This window comes from Globicephala melas, chromosome 1, assembly GCF_963455315.2.
Source record: "Globicephala melas chromosome 1, mGloMel1.2, whole genome shotgun sequence".
Classification (NCBI taxonomy): domain Eukaryota; kingdom Metazoa; phylum Chordata; class Mammalia; order Artiodactyla; family Delphinidae; genus Globicephala; species Globicephala melas.
In genome coordinates, this window is record NC_083314.1 from 114156608 (window position 1) to 114180386 (window position 23779).

The window sequence follows — 23779 nt, forward strand, 5'->3', positions numbered from 1 at the left end:
GATATGTATTATCCTATATCACATCACTTTTTAAAACTTGTCTCTTGAAATAGAAGTTAAGAGCATAGTCTTAGAGGTCAGATAGACCTCTGTGATAGTGGACAAGTTACTGAAACTCTGTAGGCCTCAGTTACCTTGTCAGTAAAATAAGGATTATAACAGTTCCTACTGCATAGCACTGTTATGAAGATCAAATAAGAAAATGTGGGTTGACTGTTTACTAGATAGTAAACACTCAATAAGCGCTAGCTTTAGTTATTCTTATGATTACTTTTGTTAGATCGTAAGCTTCTTGAAATTAGGAACCATGTTTCAAATTTTAGTAAACAATGAGTGCTTAATACAAATTTATTATTATTCGCTTATATAATAGTTATATTTAGTGATAAGAATTCCAGAAAATGAAACACACTGGAATTAAGATTACTAGATTTGATTCTGATTTCCTTATGTTACATTTCTTTATTTCCCCCCAAGTTGGTGGGTTGTTTTATTTCTTTCTTCTAATCTGACTTCTTTTTTTTGGCTGTCGCTTATTTTATTTTTTTATAAAGTATTTTATTTTATTTATTTATTTTTAAAATTTTGTTTATTTGGTTGCCTTAACTGCAGCAAGCGAGCTCCTTAGTTGTCACATGCGAACTCTTAGTTGCAGCACGCATGTGGGATCTACTTCCCTGACCAGGGATCGAACCCGGACCCCCTGCATTGAGAGGATGGAGTCTTAACTACTGCACCACCAGAGAAGTCCCTGACTTATTTTTTCCTTTTGGAAAAATATTACTCATTTCTAAATTTTCTTTTGTCTTTTCTCACTGTAGGGGGATTCACATTCAAATTCCATCAGTCTTTTAAGTGTCAACTGGGCCAGGCTCTGTGCTATTTGCTTGAAGATACCTAGATATTATCTCCATTTCATAGAGAAGAAAACCAAGGCTCAGAGAGTTCAGGTGAATGGTCCAAGATCGTACAGTTAGTAAGTAGTAGCTCAAGAATGACCAATTAGACTTGACCATAAACCATTGAAAAGAACTCTAGGAGGAATATGACTAAGTAGTTTGATGTACAGAGAGATAGAAATGTTTTTTTCTTCAAAAAGGGGTGAGGAGGAGAGTCAGGGAATTCTTTGTGAAGATGAAATTACTCTAAGAGATGGCCAGTCAATCCATGGACAATTGAGAGCTGACTAATCTGGAACAAAATTTTTTCTTTCACTCCTTCTACTCTCACTTTAGATATACATAACAGAGTGTGTTTATGGCATATAAATGCTAAGTAGAGGGGTGGGATAGGAAGGGTGAGAGGGAGACGCAAGAGGAAGGAGATATGGGGATAAAGGTATATGTATAGCTGATTCACTTTGTTATAAAGCAGAAACTAACACACCATTGTAAAGCAATTATACTCCAATAAGGATGTAAAATAAATAAATAAATACATGCTAAGTAGATAAATTGCCACTATTTGGAAGATAAAATGATAAGCATGGGAGAAAAACATTTTATTTGATGCTATGTGGACCATAAGTAAATTCACAGGCTTTTAATATATAAAGAATAGATCTAGTAGAAGAAGATACCATATCAGTGTTGAAAATGATAGCACATATGTCCTTTCACCAAGTTTAGTTACAGTTCTCATAATATAAAACTAATCCTTGGAATGCTTGGTAAATATGCTGATTCTGGGTACAAATGAATCCTCCACTTCTGAAGGCTTGGTGTGGGCTCCGATTTAGGTCTCCAATACATGTCCAGCGATTTTTGGTGCCCTTTTGGGAAATACACCATTTGGCATGATCCTGATAAGAGCTGAAATAAGATTGTCTAGATAACTTAATTGCTTTGACATTGTAGACATGGTAAGGAAGGGAGCAGTTTGAAGGAAGCTCTTGTCTCTTTCTCTGCCAGGTTTCTGTTAGCAAGTGAGTCTTCAACCGTTGAGCCATCCAGGCTGCAAAGATGTCTAGAGTTTATAAAGAGAAAAATAGTGAGGTTAGTATTTAAACTTAGATAAATCCCTGAAAATATCTCAGGAATAGAATCATCACGCACCCCTGATATGTGGATGTCACAAGCACATTAATAACAACATGACTGAGAGAGTGGATAGGAGAACATTTTATAAACGCTAAAGTGATATGCAAATAAAAGTTATTATCATTATTACTAGGATGATATTTGTCTCTGAAAATGTCTTCTATTCCACACATACAAGAGAGCAATATAGATTTTTGTCCTGAAAAGACCTTTGGAAAGAATAAGGATAGAGCACTAACCAGAGGCCAGCATCTAGAGAGCTTTATAAACCATGCCAAAGTGTTTGAATTTTCCTGAAATCAGTGGGAAATTTTTTAAGGAGTGTTATTGGGGGATTAATAGAAACTGCTTTATGACCATAAATACCGATTGAGAAGCAATGTGCAGGATGAATTGGGAAGGCTACATTAGATTGGAGAGAGGAAAACCACCAGCTTGTCACAATAAGTGTGGTAACAAACACAGGTGTGAACCATGGCCATGGCAGAAAGTTTAGAGGAGGTAAGATAAATGTGAGTTATTAAGGACTGGGAACTGATTTAATTTGATGATTTGATAAGGCGGAAGAGAAAAAAAGAGGGATCAAGAGTTCTAGGGGACCATGCAGAATATGAGAAAAAGAGTGAGATATGTTAGGAATAATGATGAGATGAGTTTGGCGTGTTGAATTTTGTGTGGCTGTGCCACCCTGCGAGCAGAAATGTCCCACTCACTGATGAATACTTCTGTCAGAACAGAGGTCTAGGGTGGAGATCTAGACTTGGGAATCACCTAGCAGGAATATGTATATGTGATAAGGGTAAGTAGAGGACCACAGGGCAACCTAGTCACATAAGGAGTATGCAGAGGAGGAGGACCTGGCAGAAGAGACTTATAAGAAGTGGGAGGAAGACCAAAAGACTGTGTACTTCCAAAACTCAGGGAGGAGAATGTTTCAGAAAAGAAAGGGTTCCAACTGTGCCAAATTCTGCGGAAGCTATTTCTGTCCTGTTAATTTTGGGATCTCTAATGCCTAACACAGGCAAGTAGTAGGCATTCAGTAAATTTTATTCAATATTAAAGGAAGGAAGGAAGTTAGGAAGGAAGAAAGGAAGGAAGTTAGGAAGGAAGGAACGAATGAAGGAACGAATGAAGTAAGTTAGGAAGGAAAGAAGGAAGGTAAGAAGTTAGGAAGGAAGGAAGGAAGGACAGAAGGAAGGAAGGAAGTTAGGAAGGAAGTTGGAAGGAAGGAAGGAAGGAAGGGAGGAAGACAGTGAGGTCAATTAAGATGGCCATTGGTGACTGGAGAGAGACTGTAAGGTCTACAGACAGAGAAGCAAGACTGTAGTCAAGGAGCAGTGAGCAAGTAAAGACCCTGAAGAGTTTTCTAAAAGTAAATTTAGAAGAAAAAAACCAGAGATATAGGGAATCTAGGATTGAGGGAGGGTTTTTAGGAATGTTTATATTCTAAGGGGCTTGTAGAGCAGGAGAGCTGAAGTAGAAGAGGGAGAACAGGTTGAGTTTATGAAAGTATTCTGAGGCTGGGATAGGTTCCAGGGCACAGAGTGCACTGCTTCTGTTTGGATGAGAGAAAACTGGTAAAAAAAAGAATGAAAATAGCTTAGATTGTTGAGGGTGGGGTGTGCTCTTGAAGTGGTTTCTTTCTGGTGATTTCTATTCTCTCTATGAAGGAAAAGGTGAAGAGGCAGGACTTGAGGGTAAGGAAGGCTTAAAATAACTACTTAGGGAGTGAAAGAAAAAGGAGACAGCTTGGTTCTGTGCCCAGCTGAGGCTGGAGACTGAGTTTTTACTGGCCTCTGGCTAGATGGTTGTGAGATACTTTTGTGGTTGGATCAGCAACCCTTCTATTCAAGTGGCTAATATTTTAATTGGCCCTTGGTGTCCCTTCTCCCTTTCCTTTCTTTGTCCTCCCTCCTTTTCTACTTCTACTCCCCTGAATAATCAGAATATTTCCTCTTTGCAATCCAAAGTGAGTCCAGCAGCAGTGTAATAGCATATTGTTTGATGATGGGCTTTCATACCGTCAAGAAAATAATCAGACTTTGCAAAATGGAGGAATTTTTGTCCCTGGGCTGACTGAAGTGTGGTGAGATGCCGGCCAGGGATCTCTGATGAGCTGGATCTGGCACACAGCTGGGGCATGTGAACGAGCTCCTGGTGAAAGGTTACTGGGATGGAACAGCTATAAACGTTTGGGTTGCAGACCAAGAGCTGAGAATCTGAATCAAGAAACAAGAAAGAAAAGTTGAGAATTAAGACACAAATGGAAATGCTTGTTGGTATTTTAGGTCTTGTTGTGAATTAAAAAATTAAATAGAATGAAAAACAAAAGCAAAAGTATTCCCTTCTTTAAGCCAATAGCCTTCAAACTTTTGGTTAAAATAGTTGACACTCCCTACTTTCCAGGCATTATTATGTGGGTTTACTAATTTAATCAGAACAACCTTATTATTAGGTAAGTTCTTTTATCATTATCCTCATTTTATAGATAAATTAATGGAGAATTTATGTCACATGCCTAAGGTTATAAGCTTGTAACTGAAGGAGTTGGTATTAAAGCCCAGGCAGTCTGGTCTTGGAGGCCATGTGTTTTTTCTCCCATGTGTACACATATAAAAGTAGAGAACACCCATGTACTGATCATCCAGCTCCAAGAATGACCAACTCATCAGCATGCACACCTAATCTCTATGCTATTAAGCTCTCTAATCATTATAGGAACTCAGCTAGTTAGACTAGGGCTTAATTTGGGTGAGAGGCTCAATAATCCTTTCCATAAGATGGAAATTTGATAAAAAACAAAAATATTCTAAACCTCCTATATCCAGAGGCAAATAATCACTCTTTACTATTTAGCAGCTTCCTCAGTAAAAAGTGATTGGTAAAATACCATTCCTACTTCTCTTCCCTATTCCTACTTTGGATTTTCCAAATCCAAGTATTTTTGGCCCTTTGAGCTTGAGATCTTAAGGGAAGATCATCTGGTTTATGCTCCGAAGTGTCATGTTGGTGGCCTATAGGCAACATGAGGTCAACACAATTTAAAAAATAAATAAGATTGAGACCATATTTGAAAATCAAAGGATCTATCTCCCTCTTTCCTTCCCTCTCTTGTATTCTTACATCCTCCCCTAGGTTTCTGCTTCCTCTAAAAAATATGGAGATGTAGGTCTGTATTCCCACAGAACCACAGTATAATGAAGCTGAAGCTTTTGAGGGAAGCTAGGGGAGAGTCAACAACCCAGTTTGTCACTGTCCCCACTGCCCATGCAATGTCCACCTGTGTCACCCATTTTTGTTACCTGCCTGGCCCCTGTAGACATTTGAAACTACTGTCTCTGATCAAGTTCAAAGACTTCATTGGTGGACCAGGAAAGCAAGGTCCAGTAAGTGAGCCTGCCCGAGATCTCACCAAAGCCAATATTAGAATCTAGGTATCAGAGGGTTTATGAATAGAGAAGCAAATGAAGTGATAAATTTATTAATATATTTCCAAAGCCCTTCTTCAATATTGTTATCTCTCTTTCTCTCTCTCTCTCTCTTTTTTTACACACTCTAGTGTTACCTATTGCTTCATACTGGTTGTACTTGAAAGTTATGCAGATGCCAGTTTGTCCATTTCGTCTCCCTGTGGGTGGATACTCATAGCCTTCTTCAGGAATTGGAGGAAAATGGGGAATGGAATGAATCAACCAGAACCCCTGGATTCTGTTCCACAGAAGTAAACCTACCAAAGATACAGTAAATACAGATAAATTAGAAAAACAAAGCTCCTTTAAAAAAAACAGAGTTCAAAGCTACAACATTTAAGCCCTTTATACTTCAGGCTAATTTTTTATTAGGCTAATAATTACAAGGATCACGTTTTTTTTCAATAATTTCAGAACCAATTCAGGTACACATCATATTGCCCCATTACTGTTAATAACCCACCACAAAAGGGAGCTAGGGCAGCCACCCTGTGAAGAGTTGAGAGGCATTTCATGTTGAAACTACAAGGAAAATTTGTTTTGGCAGAAAGCAAATTTGCTAAATTGGTATTTGACCTTGTTAGACTATGTAGTCACCTGGCAAGCTTCAGATAATGTCTTTACTGCTAAGCAGCTAAGCTATTTTCAAAAGCCAGCTAAAAAGCAGAGTTGAAAGAGAAAATATCAAATGAAAACATGTACTTGCAGTAATTTATTGTGAGAAACTGATGCTCATTTATGTGCAGAATTCACCCAGTTCCACAAGATTGACAAAAGAGGCAGAGAGAAAAAAAACAGGGAAGCCATGTTCTAAAGCACCCCAGTTAATTGTATTTAGTAAAAATCTCTAGAGCAGACTAACACGAAAGCCAGAAAAGAAGAAAACAGAAAGATTTTCATCATCTTGTGACATGGCACAAAGAACCCTGTCCAACAGGCATCTATGACTATTTCTGTGTTTATAAATATATCAAGACAGTTTTGGTATGCTAACTAGACTTTCCAGTTTGCATATGACCATGGAGACATAAAAGTCATGTTTGCCTTAGTGTTAGAACAGAAACCAAATGCCTGCCAGTTACTTCTTTTTCAAAGAACACACTTTAAGGAAGCAGAGTATTTGTCAGTGACTTTGTCAGTGGCTATGGAATCAATACCTGTGTCGAGATGGTAAATGTTCAAAGTTCAGTTGCCTCACAGAACTGGATGATCTTCAGGGACTCTATTCGGCCCAGCTGAGTATTGCTGTTTGTCTGAAATCCTAACTTCCTGGTACAAATACCACAGGATGTCGGGACACCTGTTGGCAGGGAACTCCGCAATGTGACATCAGGTCCCACTCCTTTTCCAGTCTTTTTTCTAAACCCTTGTATCAACTAACAGGGTGGAGCGAAAATGGTGGTGGGAGGTTGGTAAAGGAGAGGTTGCAGAATGCGGCATGTTATAAAAATTGTTGGGTTCCATGCAAATAGGACCATCAAGAAGGCAACTTAGCTAAATCAAAGGCTTTCAATGCTCATGACATTTGACACCCATTACAAATGATATTCTTAATCAGAGGTTGCAAACAGGCAGCCCACAGGCCAAATCTAACCTGCAGATACATATTATTATGCTTGCAGAGTATTTTTTAAAACTTTGAATTTATTACCAACATTTAAAAACTGGAGAGATTTCCCACAAACTCTAATTTTCTCTGGAAAAATTGCATTCCCATAAGGCAAGCTGAGTAGTAACTGCTTCCTTAGAGCAAGTATATACTCTCCAGTTCTCTAGTTACCTGCCAGTTCAGCCCCCTTGGCTTGCTGACATCACTTGCCTGCCTCTGAAGACATTTGAGTTTGGAACCTTCTGAAGAATACTTGTTGCCATGGAAAGTTATTCATGGTATATTAAGTTGAAAAAAGTTTGAAGTAGTCATTACAATAGTTTTATAAAAATGTTTCAAAATATGTATCATAGAAAAAGTAGAAAGTATTAAGTGTAATTATCTAATGAGTATTAGGATTACAGATTTTTTGTTTACTATCATTTTGAATTTTTCAATAACATATATATACATAGTTTATAAATTGAAAAATACCAAAAATTACTATAATAAAAATTATTATAATTATAGAACAAAATATATAACAACAAAAATTACTATAATATAAAAAATATTTTTAAATACTTTTTCAAGAATGTTTACTGTATTTCAAATGGAACTTGACACTAAGAAGGGTGAATTTTACTCTATGCAAATTATACCTCTATAAACCTGACTAAAATGTGTGTACAGTATACACACACACACACACACATATATATAGTCTGGCTGGTATTCCCAGTAGTCAATATTGGATTTCTTCTTTAAAGTATATATTAAAAGATACATTAAGAAATAAAATGGGATTTGTGAGAAGGATATTGCAAAGTCAAAGTATATCATTATAACCTGTGATACAGAAATCACTCATTTTGATAACTCAGACCATTAAAAAGAAAAGCTATCTTTTTAGTATGGAGTATAAGACTACTGAAGATGGAATGTTTACAAAAATACTGATTTCCAGTAGGAAAGAGAAAATAAGAGCCTTTGTCATACCTTTGGTGTGTCCATACTTTCTGCTGTAATTCATGGATTTAGGGACTCCATCATTGTATATTAGATAGGCTGTGCTGTTATCCTGCAGGGACATTTTAGGGTTATAATGGCATAAATCTTTCACTCATAAATGCTCACAACATTTCTACCAGCTACCCGGCCTGCAATACAGAACTTTCATTAATACACATGAGAAGTCATCCGTTCTAATAGGCAGCTTTCCCATCGATATGAATTCTGTGACGTGCAAGACAAGGGACAAGAAGTCCATTCTCAACCACACGTGGTTTTGTCTTGTGTGACAGGAGCCCTGTGCATTGTGATGTGTGTGTGAGGGCAATATTCCTATTTCAGTTATTTTGGACCCATGTTTCTGCTCTGGCAACTAGTGTATGATAAAGGGGTACTTAAATATTGATTCAGGAAATGCAGTAGGAACAACCAGCCAAGGATTACAGCTAAGTTTTCTCCATTGATATTATACGCACAATGCAGAATTGCCTGTCAGGGTCTGATTTCCTCTGCCTACTTTGTGTTTCACTGCTTGGTCATAGCTTCCTGTTTAATCAGGATTCCTCATTCTCTGCTTCTACTAGCTCCCTGATAGGGGAGGATTTTTCTTCAATCCATTTCTCCTGTCACTTCACCTTTTCAACTTGACATTTTCCTGCTTAAAAAAAGTGGTATAGTTGAATGTGATAATGGATTTCCTCTGGTAAGGCAACATGCGAGTACATTCCCCAAACAGTTGGTCAAATCTCTGAGTGAAAGTGAAGCTATTATTTTGATAGTATCTGTTTGTCATGTTTTGGAAACTCGCTTATATTTTTTTCTGTGGCGTTCCATTTCAGTTGTGTCATGATGCAGTGACTTTTAATGAAGCCAATGATGTCAATATTAAAAAGTCTCAGTGACATAATTAAAAGCAGGAAAGGACAACCCATCCCCTTAAAAAAAGACCCTTGCTTGTCTCTCAGAAAAAAAAAAAATCAATAACTGAGTTTCTTACAGTTGCTTCATTAGTTGATATAATCTAAAACCATTTTTTTAAAAAAGGCACAACATAGTCTCTACAGCATTCTTGGCTACTATGTTTAGGAATATTTAGGAAATTAAGCTGTTTTCTTACCTGCATTTTCTGTAATTGACCATCGCTACCGTTGGCGTTCAGATTCTCCACTGGAGAACTCTGACAGTTAGTTATCCTGTGAGCCTGTATGGAATGCGGTAACAAGGCCATTGTGTGCCTTTGGGGTACAATGTGGAAGGCCTCTGGGAAAATTCAATAAGGAACTTAATTCTTCTAATAGATGAAGTTTAACATTCTAACCAGAGGTATAACAGCCAGCTAAGGTAAATGGGATGTAGCTCTAGTGAAAAGAAGCTCTCTCATAAAGCGAAAAAATCATGACCTAAGAATAGGACCTGGAGATTATCATACTAAGTGAAGTAAGTCAGACAGAGAAAGACAATATCATACGATATCGCTTATATGCAGAATCTAAAAAAATTGATACTAATGAACTTATTTACAAAACAGAAACAGACTTAGAGAACAAACTTATGGTTACCAGTGGGGGAAGGATAGTGGGGAGGGATAGATTGGGAGTTTGGGATTGACATGTACACACTGCTATATTTAAGATAGATAACCAACAAGGACCTACTGTGTAGCACAGGGAACTCTGCTCAATATTCTGTAATAACCTAAATGGGAAAAGAATTTGAAAAAGGATGCATGTATATGTATAACTGAATCACTTTGCGGTACACCTGAAACTAACACAATATTGTTAGTCAACTATGGTCCAATATAAAATTAAAATTAAAAAAGAAGAATAGGCAGACCTAGGCTTGTGCCTCTAGACCTTTTTTTTGGCCTCGTGGCTTGCAGGATCTTAGTTCCCCACCAGGGTTTGGGGTCCAACCCAAGCCCCCAGCAGTGGAAGCATGGAGTCCTAACCACTGGACCACCAGCAAATTCCCAGGACATCTTTATTCCTTTAACACTTATGTTGGGAATTATTTTGACTACTGAATGTTGAATAAGAAGGGTACGGTCTCTGACCCCAGTCTAGCAGGGAATAGTCAGGTAAATACAGGCAACTGTGATATAGTTTGATAAGTGTTATTATCAAGGTATATGGAAGGTTCTCATTTACAAAGGCAAAAGAAGGGATATTTTCCAACATAACCCCAATATTGGCATAACTTGACATTTGAGATTTAAAACCAGTTGGTCTGATCTTGCATTCTACTCTCTGTCAGAAGTTCAATTCCAGATCAGAAGGTGGGGAAGTTGTGTTCTCATGGTCACTTCTGGCACATAGTTCCAACTTCCAGAGAACACTCAGTCTTTTTGGTTGTTCTTCTTTGGGCTCCATGCCAATCAGACATGGAAATCAGCCCCTTTACTGCCATTTTCTTCCCAGAATCCACCACTCAAGACATTGCGTGTGAGCAGGTTTTACAGAAGGTATGAAACATTGAATGGTTTTACATCACCAAGCTGACCTGCCTCCAATCTCCCTCCATGTTCTGTATACTTTTTAATTCCTAGCTCCCATCTACCCCTTCTTTATTTTGCAGAGCAGTTTAGCTCTCACGCCCTCCTAGGCTCTGGGGCTACTTTTGCACTTCCAAAGATCATTATTATAGTTTGCCAAACGAAGACCCATCTTCCCCAAATAAGATAAATGACAGAGGCTGCAGTGTTGCTCTTGCCTTTCTCTTCTTGGACAGTCTGCAATTGGGAGGGGATGAATGTGTTTATTTTCTCACTGATGGGTTCTACTCCAGGTTTTCCATCCCCAACCTTGGAAAGCAGAAGCAGCTATAGGTAGTTTTGCTTTTACACAATAATCGACTAATTCAAAACAGGGATGTTGCTGACAATGAACAATTTCTAAAAGCCTCTAGGACAGTGTTTGGAATATCACATGTACTCAAACAGCTTACAAATAAGTTTTGACTTTGTAACTTGGCTCCGATGGCTGGTCTTAATGACAGGTGAATAAAGTGGATATTTGTGCACAAGGTGACAGCTCTCTGCATATTTTCAGTAAATGTTCAAATAGTGGTGCTAGAGTCTAACTCAGTATTGTTGTGGGGATTAAATTAGTTGACATATGTAAAGACCCAGCACGTTGTAAGTGCTGAGTTATTTTACATATTTACTTCTCTATAAATTATTGTTAGGAAATGCATAGATGAGTATAATTGGATGTTAATTATTGTTCGATTTTACTTGTCACCCCTGGTTGAAAAGCAGTATCTTGTCACTGAACAGCAGATGGTGCCTGGAATGTTGGGAGACTGCCCACATTGAGGTAGTTAACTCATTGCCTGATGGAGTCCAGATAGCAGGTTTAAGCTCCATATTCAGGCAAGTTAGTTCCAGGGCCTTGAACTAGAGCCCTAGCTCTCAACCTACTATTTTGAAAATGATTAATTAAAAGGAAGACCAAGTGGAACCCTTTACTTTTCCCACCAAACTCATCCCACCATGGCTTAAACAACCCATAACTCATGGCATATTGATCACAGATCTATATTGCATTGTAATAGGAGAGGGCTCTTCTCTCTATTTCCATTAAAGGAGTAAGAAAGCAAGTACTGAGCACATTGGCAGAGTTTGGCAGCCAAAAGATTTCAATATGCAATTAGTTCACACTTTGCCCAGTGATGCCATTGGACATAGTGCCTAACATATCAACAATTTGGCATTGCTATGGAGTATGTTGATGTATTCCCTAAGGTCTTAGTTAGATTGATTCAGATTCTGAGCTAGCTTACTTCCAGTTGCTAGGATTGGGTACTGGGTAGACAAGGAGTTAAAATCTTTTGGAAGCCTTGGAGTCTGTATTATGCATTTTATATGATTCAAATAAATGATAACTTTAACATACCTCGGAAGCATATGCTTCATATAGCTGTTGTAATGTCCTTCCCAAAACACTCTTGGTGGTATTCATTAGTTGCTTACTCCTTCTCCAGCTTCTGGTTGCAGAGTCTAGGTATAGGTACTCTACCCCAGTCTCTCTACTTTCCTTGTCTTGCCTTTTAGGCAACTTATAAAATGTAAACCTAACAAAAGAAATAATTATGAATTACTAACATTTCCTAACTCCTTCCCTGATGGCAGCCACTGTGTCAAGCACTTAAATGTATCATTTCACTTATGTTTCACAGAAGGCCTCTAAGTCTAAGGAAGGGGATTTGCGCAAGCTCTCTGCCTCTCTTTCTACCCTTACTGTTGCTCCTTCCCAATGAAGGAAATGCAAATCTGACTGTACGTGTTCTAAAAACATTTACTGGCCTGGGGGGTGGGATCCCCGTAGTAGAAGTTCGCACACTTTGAGAATGGCTTCTCTGTTCTTTCCACAGAAAGAACAGAACTCTGTTCTTTCCTTTCCTTTCTCTTCTCTGTTTTTCTCTGCTGCCTTAGGTGCTTGGCATGCTCATCTCTTTGTAGTGGGCTGGCTGGGTCAGAGATTTGGGTTTAGTCATCAGAGTCAGTGGAGGCTTTCTTGAGCCTCTGGCCTAAGCCACATTCTTCAGCTCAGTTTATCAGAATGCTCTGCATTGAGGATTCAGGTCCAAGACTAGCCAATTGAGTAAATGCCTTGCTTTCTTTACTATTGTCTCCTATCTGTATATCTCCTTTGGTTATCTCACAGGGAGGAGAGGTTGTTAGACCCGCATGGCATTCAGCCATTCTTGGATCATCTAACCCAGGGTTTCTCAGTGTGCTGTATTCACATTTTGGGCCCCATTATTCTCTGGGAGCCTGCTCTGTGCATTGTAGTATCCCTGGCCTCTTCCTATTAGTTGTCAACAGTACTACCCAAGTCGTGCCAATCAAAAATGTCTCCAGACATTGTCAAAAGTACCTGGAAGGCAAAATTGACCAGATCTAGCCAAACACTCTTTAATAGCACAAACCCCACAATTAACCCTCAAATACTCACACTGGACCAAACATTGTAATGCATTCACTATTACCCCACAATAGTGTCTCACACTGCTGAGAAAAGCTTCAACGGTCACTTGGTTCTCATCAGTCTTATGCTTCCATTTATGCTCTTTCCTGCCCTGTCCAGGCTTTCTTACTCTCAGGGCCAGGTCCTCACACATGGCAGGAAACATGAAATTATTCTTTGATGCTGACCTCACGTTCCTCTGCCCTTTAACTCTCGCAGGTAGTTGTAGCAGCTCGAGACTGTGCCTCCCTGTCTGCTTAGCACAGCATTCTCTCTGACAGATATTGCTAAGTAATATGTCCATTCGGTTGTGGCAAAAATAAATTTTATATATTGATCACAATTTGGTGGCCCACCAGTGAAATGTTTGTCAACTATCATGGCACACCAATTAAGGACTAGTGCTTTTAAACATTTTCCTTGGGTGACTATCTCCAATTATAATCTGAAGATTTCTGAATCTATTTCTAGCCCAGATCTCTATGCTGAGGTCTAGATAAACCCAAATACAAAGATGTCTCAGAGACCTCCAACTCCATATCTTCGAAACCAAGTTCACAATATTTTGCGACAACTCTACTCATCCCCTGCTCTTAGGGAACACATCCACACAGTCACAGAAGCCAGCAACCTGCAAGTCTTTCTTAACTTCTTCCTCTCTCCTACTCCCCTGTGCCTATCCATTACCGAGTCCTCTCAGTGTGTTCCTCCTCTCTATTTCCTCTTCTTTAACTTGGGTCCATACTTCTTCTCACCTGTAACACTGCTGAAGTCCTATTGGTTTCCATGACTCTAGACTAGTCCCCAGCCAGCTGGCCTTCAGAGTACTGCCAGTGGGCTTTCTAAAATGCAAATATGACTTTATCAAGTCCCCACCTGAAGTCTGTCAGTAGCTCCCTTTCATGGTCAAGTTCAGACTCAGCAGTTCAGCACATGAAGCCCCTCATGACCTGGCTCTCACCTATCTCTCTAAGCTCCCCTCTCCCCTCCTGCCATTTCCCCACGTTCTCCCGAAGCGCCAACTTTACTTAACTGCTTCCAAACTCTCCCCATTGCTTATTGCCTCTGGACCTCCTCATTGCTTCTTCATTGACCTGAGATGCCCTTGCATCTCCCTTGTTTTTATAACTAACGCATAATTGTTCTCAAAACTTAGCTCAAAACTATTGGGTTGGCCAAAAAATTTGTTCAGGTTTTTCCATGCGACGGTATGGGAAAACCCGAACAAACTTTTTGGCCAGCCTAATACTTCCCCAGAGAAGTCTTCTGGGCTCTATCCTCCCCAATGCCCCATCTAATGCCCCATATATGCCTTTACCACATAACAATGAGCTCCTCGAGGGTAAGAACTATGTTTTGTTCATATTTATATTTTCAAAACTCAGCACAGGGCTGGTGTGAGCTCAGTAACTGTTTGCTGAGAGACTGATTGAGTGGATCTATGTTCTCTAGCCTGAAGTTTACACAAAGCTTGATGCCAACCATAAAGGCTAACCTAAACACCCTAATTAAAGAGTGAAAAAGTGATCAAAGCTTTCGGAGAATCCATGACTGTAACGCAAAGCTGTGTTTCGTCTCTTTGACACTGCAGGAGACTGGTGACCTACCACCCACTCCAACAGCTGTCTGTGCTGTCCAATAAATAAGGTTAACCAAACAGTGCTCTGTACCATCAAGCCCTCTTTCTCCTTCACATAAGGAAACGCTCCAGTGTCAGGGAAAAATTAACCTCTCTCCTTCATCAACTCTAAAAGGATGTTGGAAGGGTTCTGTTAGGAAAGCCACAATGCAATTAAAGGAAATTGCCAACTGAGAGAAGCTGTCAGCTCTAATGCACCTCTGTGGCCACCAGCCTTGCCCTGCTGAGAGCATGAATCAGGCCCACGAGGGGCTGCTAGGCTCTTTCTCAAAGGGAAGCTCTCTCATTCAGAAGCCTACCCCTATCTGGATACGTGGCTCATTTATACACTTCAACTTGCTTTCTTTTTAAGGGGAGAGGTGGAGTGGAAGTCTCCTGAACTTCACAGTGCACCAGTTAGCCACCAGTACTCTGGCTTTCTATCTGCACGCACCAAGCGTTACATTTCATTTACCTACCAATCCACAGCTTCACCTTCCTCGTTTCTGCACGATATTGTTGTCGCCTTCAGGATCCCAAAGAAGCCAAGGAAGAGCAAAGCCAGGGGTGTTCTTAGAAGTCTTGCTGTCATTTTCTATCTGGCACCTTTATTCCATGGCACAGCAGGAAACTTTCCCCATGGATCGTGGAGTCTGAGTTTCAAGTCTCTCAGACTGTGCTGGCTCTGACATTTGATTCCATTTGCTTCTGCCATTTGCTGTTTAGGCATTTTCAGAATGGGATGAATCCCATGTAATTGTGTGATTCTGTCACAACATGCCGGCGTGACTCTGAATGCCTTTGTGCTGAATTGTTGACTGCTGAATAGTTTGCAACGTCATCAAAAAGTCCTGGCAAGAAAAAAGGGATGTATCGTTAACTCTTGGGAGTAAACATCATGTAGTATGAAATTCAGTGGACAGGAGAACTCTGTATTGATAAATAGATGTTGAATAAAATCTGTTTCATGTTTTTTCCCTTATGATTGTCTCTCTGTGACTGAGAGCAAATGTTTGTGGTTCAGACATTACACAAAAATGACAAAACTTTATATCTTAGTAATAATTAGGATCTATCACTTGTAATATTCTCTATCTTAAGGAAACATTCCCTAAAGGGTACTTCAAAGGCTTGCTTCAAAGAAAGAGCAAATTCAGTTGTATTTTACTGAAGGTGTTTACGTAGCCTCTCCACCTCCTGGTTTTAGCCACTCAGCATGGTGCTTTACTCCAAAGAGGCCTTGGTGTCCAATTGGTTGCAATGCAATCAGGTAAACATATTGACCGCTCGTGCTTCAGATCAAATAAAAATGTTACAAGCATCTGTTTTGCCCAAATTATTCTTTCCCATTCTTGAAACTGAATCTGAAGTTGAAGGCAAAGGGAAAATGGCTCATTTCCATGACTATACAAAGGTGAGACCATTCTCTTTTTGGAGGAGGGAAGAAGTAGATAGGCATATGAAAACATTTCTTTAAGTGCATGATGCCTTTGAATCAATTATTAAAGATGCTATAATAATAAATAGCAATTTACTTTATGCCTGAAAGTCATTATGGCTCTGATCTGTCCCTTTGCTTATGGATCCAGATCAGAGTCACTTAGGGATTCAGACTAAATTGGACCCTTGCAAACTGGGTCACTTCTATGGTTGAGCTGGTGTTGTTCAGGATCCTTGGGGTTCATAAAAAACGAAGGGCTTAGAGCTCTTTCTCCTAAAACAGAGTTTTGTGAGGAATGTTATGGGCCACCTGCCCACATTTTCCTGTGGTGCTGGCAAAAAGGGACCTCAACCCAAACCTGCTAAATAAGAATTCTTCCAGTTGGGCTCAAGAATCTACATTATTTACAAGTTTTTTGGTGATGCTGTGGCACCCTAAACTTTGAGACTTAATGCCTTGAGGCCAACGTTGTGCTGTATCTGGTTTCACAACCTACCAAACTGGTAAACCGAGAAGCATTTTTCTGACCATTCCTCCATGGGTATCATTTTATTTAATGTATGTGTTTACTGCACTCAGAAAAAAAGGATTTCAGCAACCCCAAAATTTCATCAGTTTTTAAAAAAATTTCATAGCATGAAGTTTACTTTTCTAAGTTAAAGTGAAATAAATTTAATTTTATCTTGTGATAACTTTTGGTATTATAATGATAACAGGTGAGTACACTAGGCTTAGGATTCATTAATTCATATACAGAATGCAAGCAACTTGTTTTCATTTATGTAGGCTAAAGAACGTTTGTTGAATAGGATATAAAATAATTCTCGTTTTCTCCTCATTACACGCTTAGCACAGTGCCTGGCAAATAGTAAATGATCCATAAGTGTTAGCTAAGATTATTTTTACTACAACCTGAGCCCTTCCTGTGATTGAGCTGCAGGATATGTGTATTAGGATGGTTTTGCTAAAGCCAATTTTATTTCAAGATCTGGAAAAATGCAATTAGGTTCTTTCCTTTCAGGTGTCACTTTCAATAAGCTTTCTTATCTCTCGTTGTTGCTGAACTGGTCATGCTGATGGTCAGTCAACAACCTTCCTTATGCAATCACTAGGTGTCAAACACTGTACCGGTGGTTGAGGGGTTCCAGGGATTTCAACATTACCCTAAAGCCTAGATTCCAGTCCTGGGTTTTTACTAAAATCAGCAAAGCAATGTCGTGGAAGGAAGCACAGTGAATTCGGTGGATGGAGAAAACACAAACTGAGCAGAATGTTTTTCACATTACCCACTTTTGAAGCCCAATTAGTACAATATTATGAAAATATCACGTCTCCTTCACAATATGATTACCTCTATATAGTAGAACTAGTAGAAAATCCCCTCATTGTAATTTGGCCAAGTATAGTGAACAAAGACGAGTACTTTACTTGGTAATGAGCTTCTTTTTTAATGGTTGAAAGTTTGCATTCATTCATCCAATAATCCTAGAAAATCTCAGTCTTTTTTTTAAATTTAATTAGAGTTTACAATGTTGTGTTAATTACTGCTGTACAGCAAAGTAATTCAGTTATACATACATATTCTTTTCTTTTATAGGCTTTTCCATTATGGTTTATCATAGGATAGTGAATATAGTTCTCTGTACTCTACAGTGGAACCTTGTTGTTTATCCATTCTCTATATAAAAGCTTACATCTGCTAACCCAAACCTCCCACTCTATCCCTCCCTCAACCCTCTCCCCCTTGGCAACCACCAGTCTGTTCTCTATGTCCATGCTTCTGTTTCCATTTCATAGATAGGTTCATTTGTATCATATTTTAGATTCCACACATATAAGTGATATCATATGGCATTTGCCTTTCTCTTTCTGACTTACTTCGCTTAGTATTATAATCTCTGGTTGTGAAAATCTCAGTCCTGATCTCTTCAAATTTTGCCTCTTCCACATTCTCTCTATCGTATGTTTCTAGTACATTTTTAATACTATTCTTTAAAATTTTTTTTTAATTGTAGTTGATTTACAATGTTGTGTTAGTTTCAGGTGCACAGTAAAGAATATATATATATATATCCTTTTTTTAACATCTTTATTGGAGTATAATTGCTTTACAATGTTGTGTTAGTTTCAGCTCTATGTATACATATAACCCCATATTCCCTCCCTCTTGCGTTTCCCTCCCACCCTCCCTATCCCACCCCTCTATGTGACCACAAAGCACCAAGCTGAACTCCCTGTGCTATGCGGCTGCTTCCCACTAGCTATCTATTTTACAATTGGTAGTGTATATATGTCCATGCCATTCTCTCACTTTGTCCCAGCTTACACTTCCCCCTCCCCGTGTCCTCAAGTCCATTCTCTACATCTGCATCTTTATTCCCGTCTTGCCCCTAGGTTCTTCATGATTTTTTTTCCCCTTAGATTCCATATATATGTGTTAGCATATGGTATTTGTTTTTCTCTTTCTGACTTACTTCATTCTGTATGACAGACTCTAGATCTGTCCATCTCACTACAAATAACTCAATTTCGTTTCTTTTTATGGCTCAGTAATATTCCATTGTATATATGTGCCACATCTTCTTTATCCATTCATCTGTCGATGGACACTTAGGTTGCTTCCATGTCCTGGCTACTGTAAGTAGTGCTGCAGTGAACATCGTGGTACATGTCTCTTTTTGAATTATGGTTTTCTCAGCGTACAACATGGACCTACTGTATAGCACAGGGAACTCTACTCAATATTTTGTACTAACCTACATTGGAAAAGAATCTGAAAAAGAATATATATATTCTGATCCAGATAAAAGTCAATGTTCAACTCAAAAGTAGCTGAATATATATATTCTTTTTCAGATTATTTTCCCATGTAGGTTATATTACAAAATATTGAGTAGAGTTCCTGTGCTATACAACAGGTCCTTGTTGTTTATCTATTTTATATATAGTAGTGTATATATGTTACTCCCAAATTCCTAATTTATCCCTCTCCCCAACCTTTCTGCTTTGGTAACCATAAGTTTGTTTTCTATGTCTTTGAGTCTGTTTCTGTTTGGTAAATAAGTTCATTTCTAGTACATTTTATGTCTCTTTCATATATTCTATCTCATGTGTGTCTGCATTAATCCCCGATTCTTTATTTGGATCAATTTCCCAGTTCTCTAATTCTCTCTTTGGCAAGATTAATCTGTTACTTTACCTCTTACAAATAACTAGTTCTTTCTTCAGTTGTGTTCAATCTGTTTCTTAATCCACTTATTAGTGCATTTCTAGAAGTTCTGTTGGGTTATTTTCCAAATTTTCTTTGTCTTTTTTATAGTGCCTTATTTCTTGCTCCAGAGAAGCTATTCAACCTTCTCTTTCATTTCTGCAAAAATATTAAATATATGACTTCTATTTTGTGTCTGATAATTCCAATCTTTGCTGGTCAGACTTTGCTACCTGTTATTTCTATGACTCTCTCTCATGATACTTTGCTACCATGTGTACCTTTGATTTTTGATTATGAGTTCATGTTCCTTAAAGCTTTATGTGTGAGAATTTGAGGTTGAGATAAAGTTGGGTTTCTCCAGACCCTGGTCTGTGCTGGCTTCATCGAAGTGCAGTCATCCTGTGAGGACTCCTGGGAGTTAGACTGTTGGTTTTATTTATTTATCCTCAATAACTTTTTGAGGTATGGTTTGCATACCATAAAATTTTCATATTTAAGTTCAACTTTATTTTTGTTCAAACTGTTAAAAGACTGTTAATATACAGAGTAAGATCTAGAATGTGACAGAAAGTTGAATGCTTGTTGCATCATTATTTTAATGAAATGGGATGAGACAAACAAAATGACTCAGGCATTTGTAAAATAAAGAATTGTTCATGAAAAATGTGGTTAAAGGGAAATATAAGTAGAATAAGTGGAAGAAGACCAGACAGTTTTATTTGGTTAATTCCTACTCATCACTTAGGGGGCTTTGTGGATACCAGTTCCTCCTGGAAGCCATCCCCCATCTCTCTCAATCCAGCTTAGGTGTCCCTTACAATATAGTCCCAAAACCCACTGTATTTTTTCAATTAGAGTAATTATCACAATGTATTCTAAATACTTGGTTTCTTTTCTGAAGCTCCTCTAGAAAGCAGAGGTCAGCAAACTCCTGTGGGTCAAATCTGGCCCACTGTCTGTTCCTGTAAATAAAGCTTTATTGGAATACAGTCACACTCATTCATTTATGTACTATGTATAGCTACTTTATGCCATAATGGCAGAGCTAAGTAGTTGCAACAGAGATCATACAGCCTGTAAAACCTAAAATACTCTTTGATTCTTTACCAGAAAAGTTTATTCTACTCTGAAGTTTGTTCTAATCTCTATCAGGGCAGAATAGTGACTGCCTTGTTTGCTGTTTATCTCCAGCACTTACCACGGTGCTTGTCACTAGAAGGAATTAAATAAATAGAGATGAATGTATGGATTGAATGAAAAAGGTTTCAGAGACTTCAGTTTTGGGTTTATGCAGGTTTTAGAATGAATTAAACCTAATCAGAGAAACAAATAAATGTGGGTATGTAGGTAAAATCCCATTATAAAGAACTTCACTATAATGTTATATCAGGGAGTTAGCTGAGTATCATAAAAATAATCAGGCAAAACTGAGTTCCATGCCTGGTCCTACCTCTCATTAGCCATGCGGTTTTGACCAAACTATTTAACCTCATGAGTGTCAGCTTCCTTTTCTAAAGGTGCGACTCATGAGCTGCACCTTTACAAAATGCTATCAGGATTCGGTGAGATGCTGTGTACAGAGCCTCCAGCACGTAACTGGTGCTCATTAAATGTTGGTTCCTTCTTACCTTGTTTCTTTTCTATCATGATGCAGTTACTTCTTTGTCCTTGCAGATGGACTGAAAACAGTCCTTTAGTGATATGGTTCTACTGACTACAAAGAAGCCTCCATTACTCGTGTTTTCAATGGTGCTGATCCAGAAAAAAGTCAACGTTCAACTCAATAGTGGTGCCACGTTGTTGAAGGCACGAAGCTGAATTTTAATCCTGCCCCAGAGGGGAAGCACCCTTCTTTCCTTCCCCTATTTCACAGTTTAAACAAACCTGCAATAAACACAGAATTCATCTGAGCTTAGAATTTATCTGTAATTTAGAAAAATGACTGAAGTGCTAGAAAAACCAATGGTTTGAGCAGGGGGCATCTCCCAGTTTTGGGTAAGTTCTGCCTAGTATAGTGTAGGTAGAATAACACTATTCAGTCTCAGTAGGGCCCTTTACACTATACCAGTCTGCCTGTCAGCTGTGTGACTTTGGGAAGCTCACTTAACATCACTGATCTAGTTTATATTAAAATAAGTGTCCTTCCCACCAAATCACAGAGTTTTGTGAGGAATAGATAAGATAATATAGGTCTTTACTGGATAGAAAATTTTTAAATGGTATAGAAATGCAAGTTTCTGCAATAGCCTGCCCACTTCCCTCCTTCAGGGTGGGATCAGAATGCTTCCTTTCTCTCCCTAATGAGTGTAGGGACTCTGACGTAGTGAGAAAGAGCGTCACTTTGGGGCAAATGGTCGAGGTACTCCTCCTCCCTCTGTCACCCAGGAACTGTGTGACCTTGGCAAGTTACCTAACCCTAGTGTCTTCCTTTGTAAAACTTGGTTAAGGATATCTGCTTCACAGGGTTCTTGTAAAGGGTTAAGAGGAACTCATATATAGAAATTTCCCATCAAACCCTCACTAAATTGTTGCTACTATTATTTTTATTTTCAAGTCTTATACATTAGGAAAGAGAAATCTTTCAGTGTATGCATTTCAGTAGAATTTCCTTCCAACTGCATGTTTGGAGGTCTCCATCAATTCTTCATTGTGAGGTTTTCTGCTCCTATTCCTAGAGGCTCCTGAGGCCAGTCCCCTGCCCTAAGGCTCTTGGTACTATGGAGAGGCTGGCAAGAAGAAAATTAGCATCTCCCTTGACATTTAGTGATGAGTCTCTCATCCTTTGTAATAGGCAGAAGTATGAAAATAACGGAGCACCTGTAGATGGAGTCTTCATTAGGTGACAGATCGCCCTTTCTGCAATAATTATGCATATGAGTAGTTATATTGTGCTTGAAACATCTGCTTGACAAGTCCCTTTGGAGCCACACTTTGAACAAAACTCAAGGCATATCCCCCCTTGATAGTAAAAATAAGCCACTCTACAGCCTAAAGCAACATGACATTTGCTAGCAGATATCAATATTTTTCCATCTGAGATTTAGTTGATCCTAAGCAGCCAAAAAATACCAGATGCCTCTAAGATTATTATTCATCATTATTGTTCTTATCTTTATGTATTATTAAGATCCAACAAAGTGATATTAAGATGGTTCATATGAGTGCCCCTTTTTCTCATATTAGTTCAGCGTTTTTCTCAGAAGCCTTCTTGTTCACAAATGTCCAAGAAAATAGCCGGGCAAAGGAAAAATCTAGGTGGAAAATTGAAAGGACTTCTCTAGCACATTCCAAAGATAGAGAGGGAGGCACGTCTCCACGCATAGTTCTTCCATCTATCACTGCACACTGCAACTGAATTGATGTTTAAATATGTGTGATGGGTCCAAAATAGCTAGCACTTCTGTATTGCCCTCTGTTATGGAGGGTAGAGATATGCTTACAAAAGCTCTTCTAATACTTGAGAGAAAATTCTAGTCATTTTAAAATTTATAAAAGTTTTCCCTTATCTTTCCTAATATTTTTTTCCACCTCAAATCCATCCACTGGGCCTTATAGAGCTTAACAGACTCCAGGCTAAGAACTCCTAGACCTGTAGTGACAACCTACATCACTTTCAATATGATGTGGAAATAAGAGAACACTCAGTATCTAAGCGAAAATGCGTAAGATTCATTTAAAATCTCTGAGAGTTCTCTCCTACATTACTTGCAGGCAATCGATGATTCTCTATCCCTTTATATTTCAAGACATGTCTAAGAAAAGGGAATTTTTCTTGTGTAGAGCCAAGTATAGATTTACTCCTACTGACATTTACAAGTCCAGAGTATTACTCTAGGAAATTGTTTCCTTTTATGACTTTGTTCCCTCAAGCCACACAAGCCTGAGGAAAGACAACCAAAGTATGAAGGCAGAAGTAGGCCATATCATAGCAGCAGTCTTTGATTTTAGCCACCCTAGCTCTGGATTGGTGTACAGTCTGACTATTGCTCTCTAACAGTAACTGAAGGACCCTTTGATGGAAAATATGACATATAATTATTATTTATCAATGATAATCATAGCTACATTTATTGAACATTTCTTATTTGCCAGGCACTTTTCTAAGTGCTTTATGTTTTTATGTCCTGTAATCCTCACAGCAATCCTGCTAGATGGACACTACTATTATTAATTTTATAAATGAAGAAATTTGCTGCCATTCACAGAGCTAATAGGTGGTGGAAGAGAGACTCACACTTGGCTTGTCTGACTCCATCCTCTCAGCTACCCGCCCACCCTCCAGATGAGAGCAACCTTGGGATTTTACTGTACGGTTATCTTGGACATGGATCCCTGCCCTACACTGTGTGTTATACACAATAGGATTCTGGCACCTACTTCCGGTTTCTCAGACTGCAGAACTGGGGAGGTCTTATTGATGAGAACAGCCTC

At 38.7% G+C, this 23779-nt stretch overlaps 2 protein-coding genes across 3 annotated transcripts in view; one reads left to right on the forward strand and one right to left on the reverse strand.

The window, feature by feature from the left end:
- The window catches only part of LOC115858383 (uricase), a 133390-nt gene that overhangs the window by 81877 nt on the left and 27734 nt on the right, over nt 1–23779 (forward strand). The gene's annotated exons all lie outside the window — the stretch shown is intronic.
- Nucleotides 1625–15288, reverse strand: DNASE2B (deoxyribonuclease 2 beta). 2 transcript variants are annotated; one of them, XM_030866187.1, is made up of 6 exons: nt 15176–15288; nt 12005–12182; nt 8097–8178; nt 5605–5700; nt 4061–4258; nt 1625–1965 (listed from the first exon to the last, which is right to left on the reverse strand). In XM_030866187.1, exons 1-6 carry the CDS (start codon nt 15286–15288, stop codon nt 1625–1627), a joined length of 1008 nt encoding a protein of 335 aa, XP_030722047.1. The 2 variants fall into 2 exon arrangements, with proteins under 2 accessions (XP_030722047.1, XP_030722046.1); XM_030866186.2 differs by having other exon boundaries at nt 5605–5766.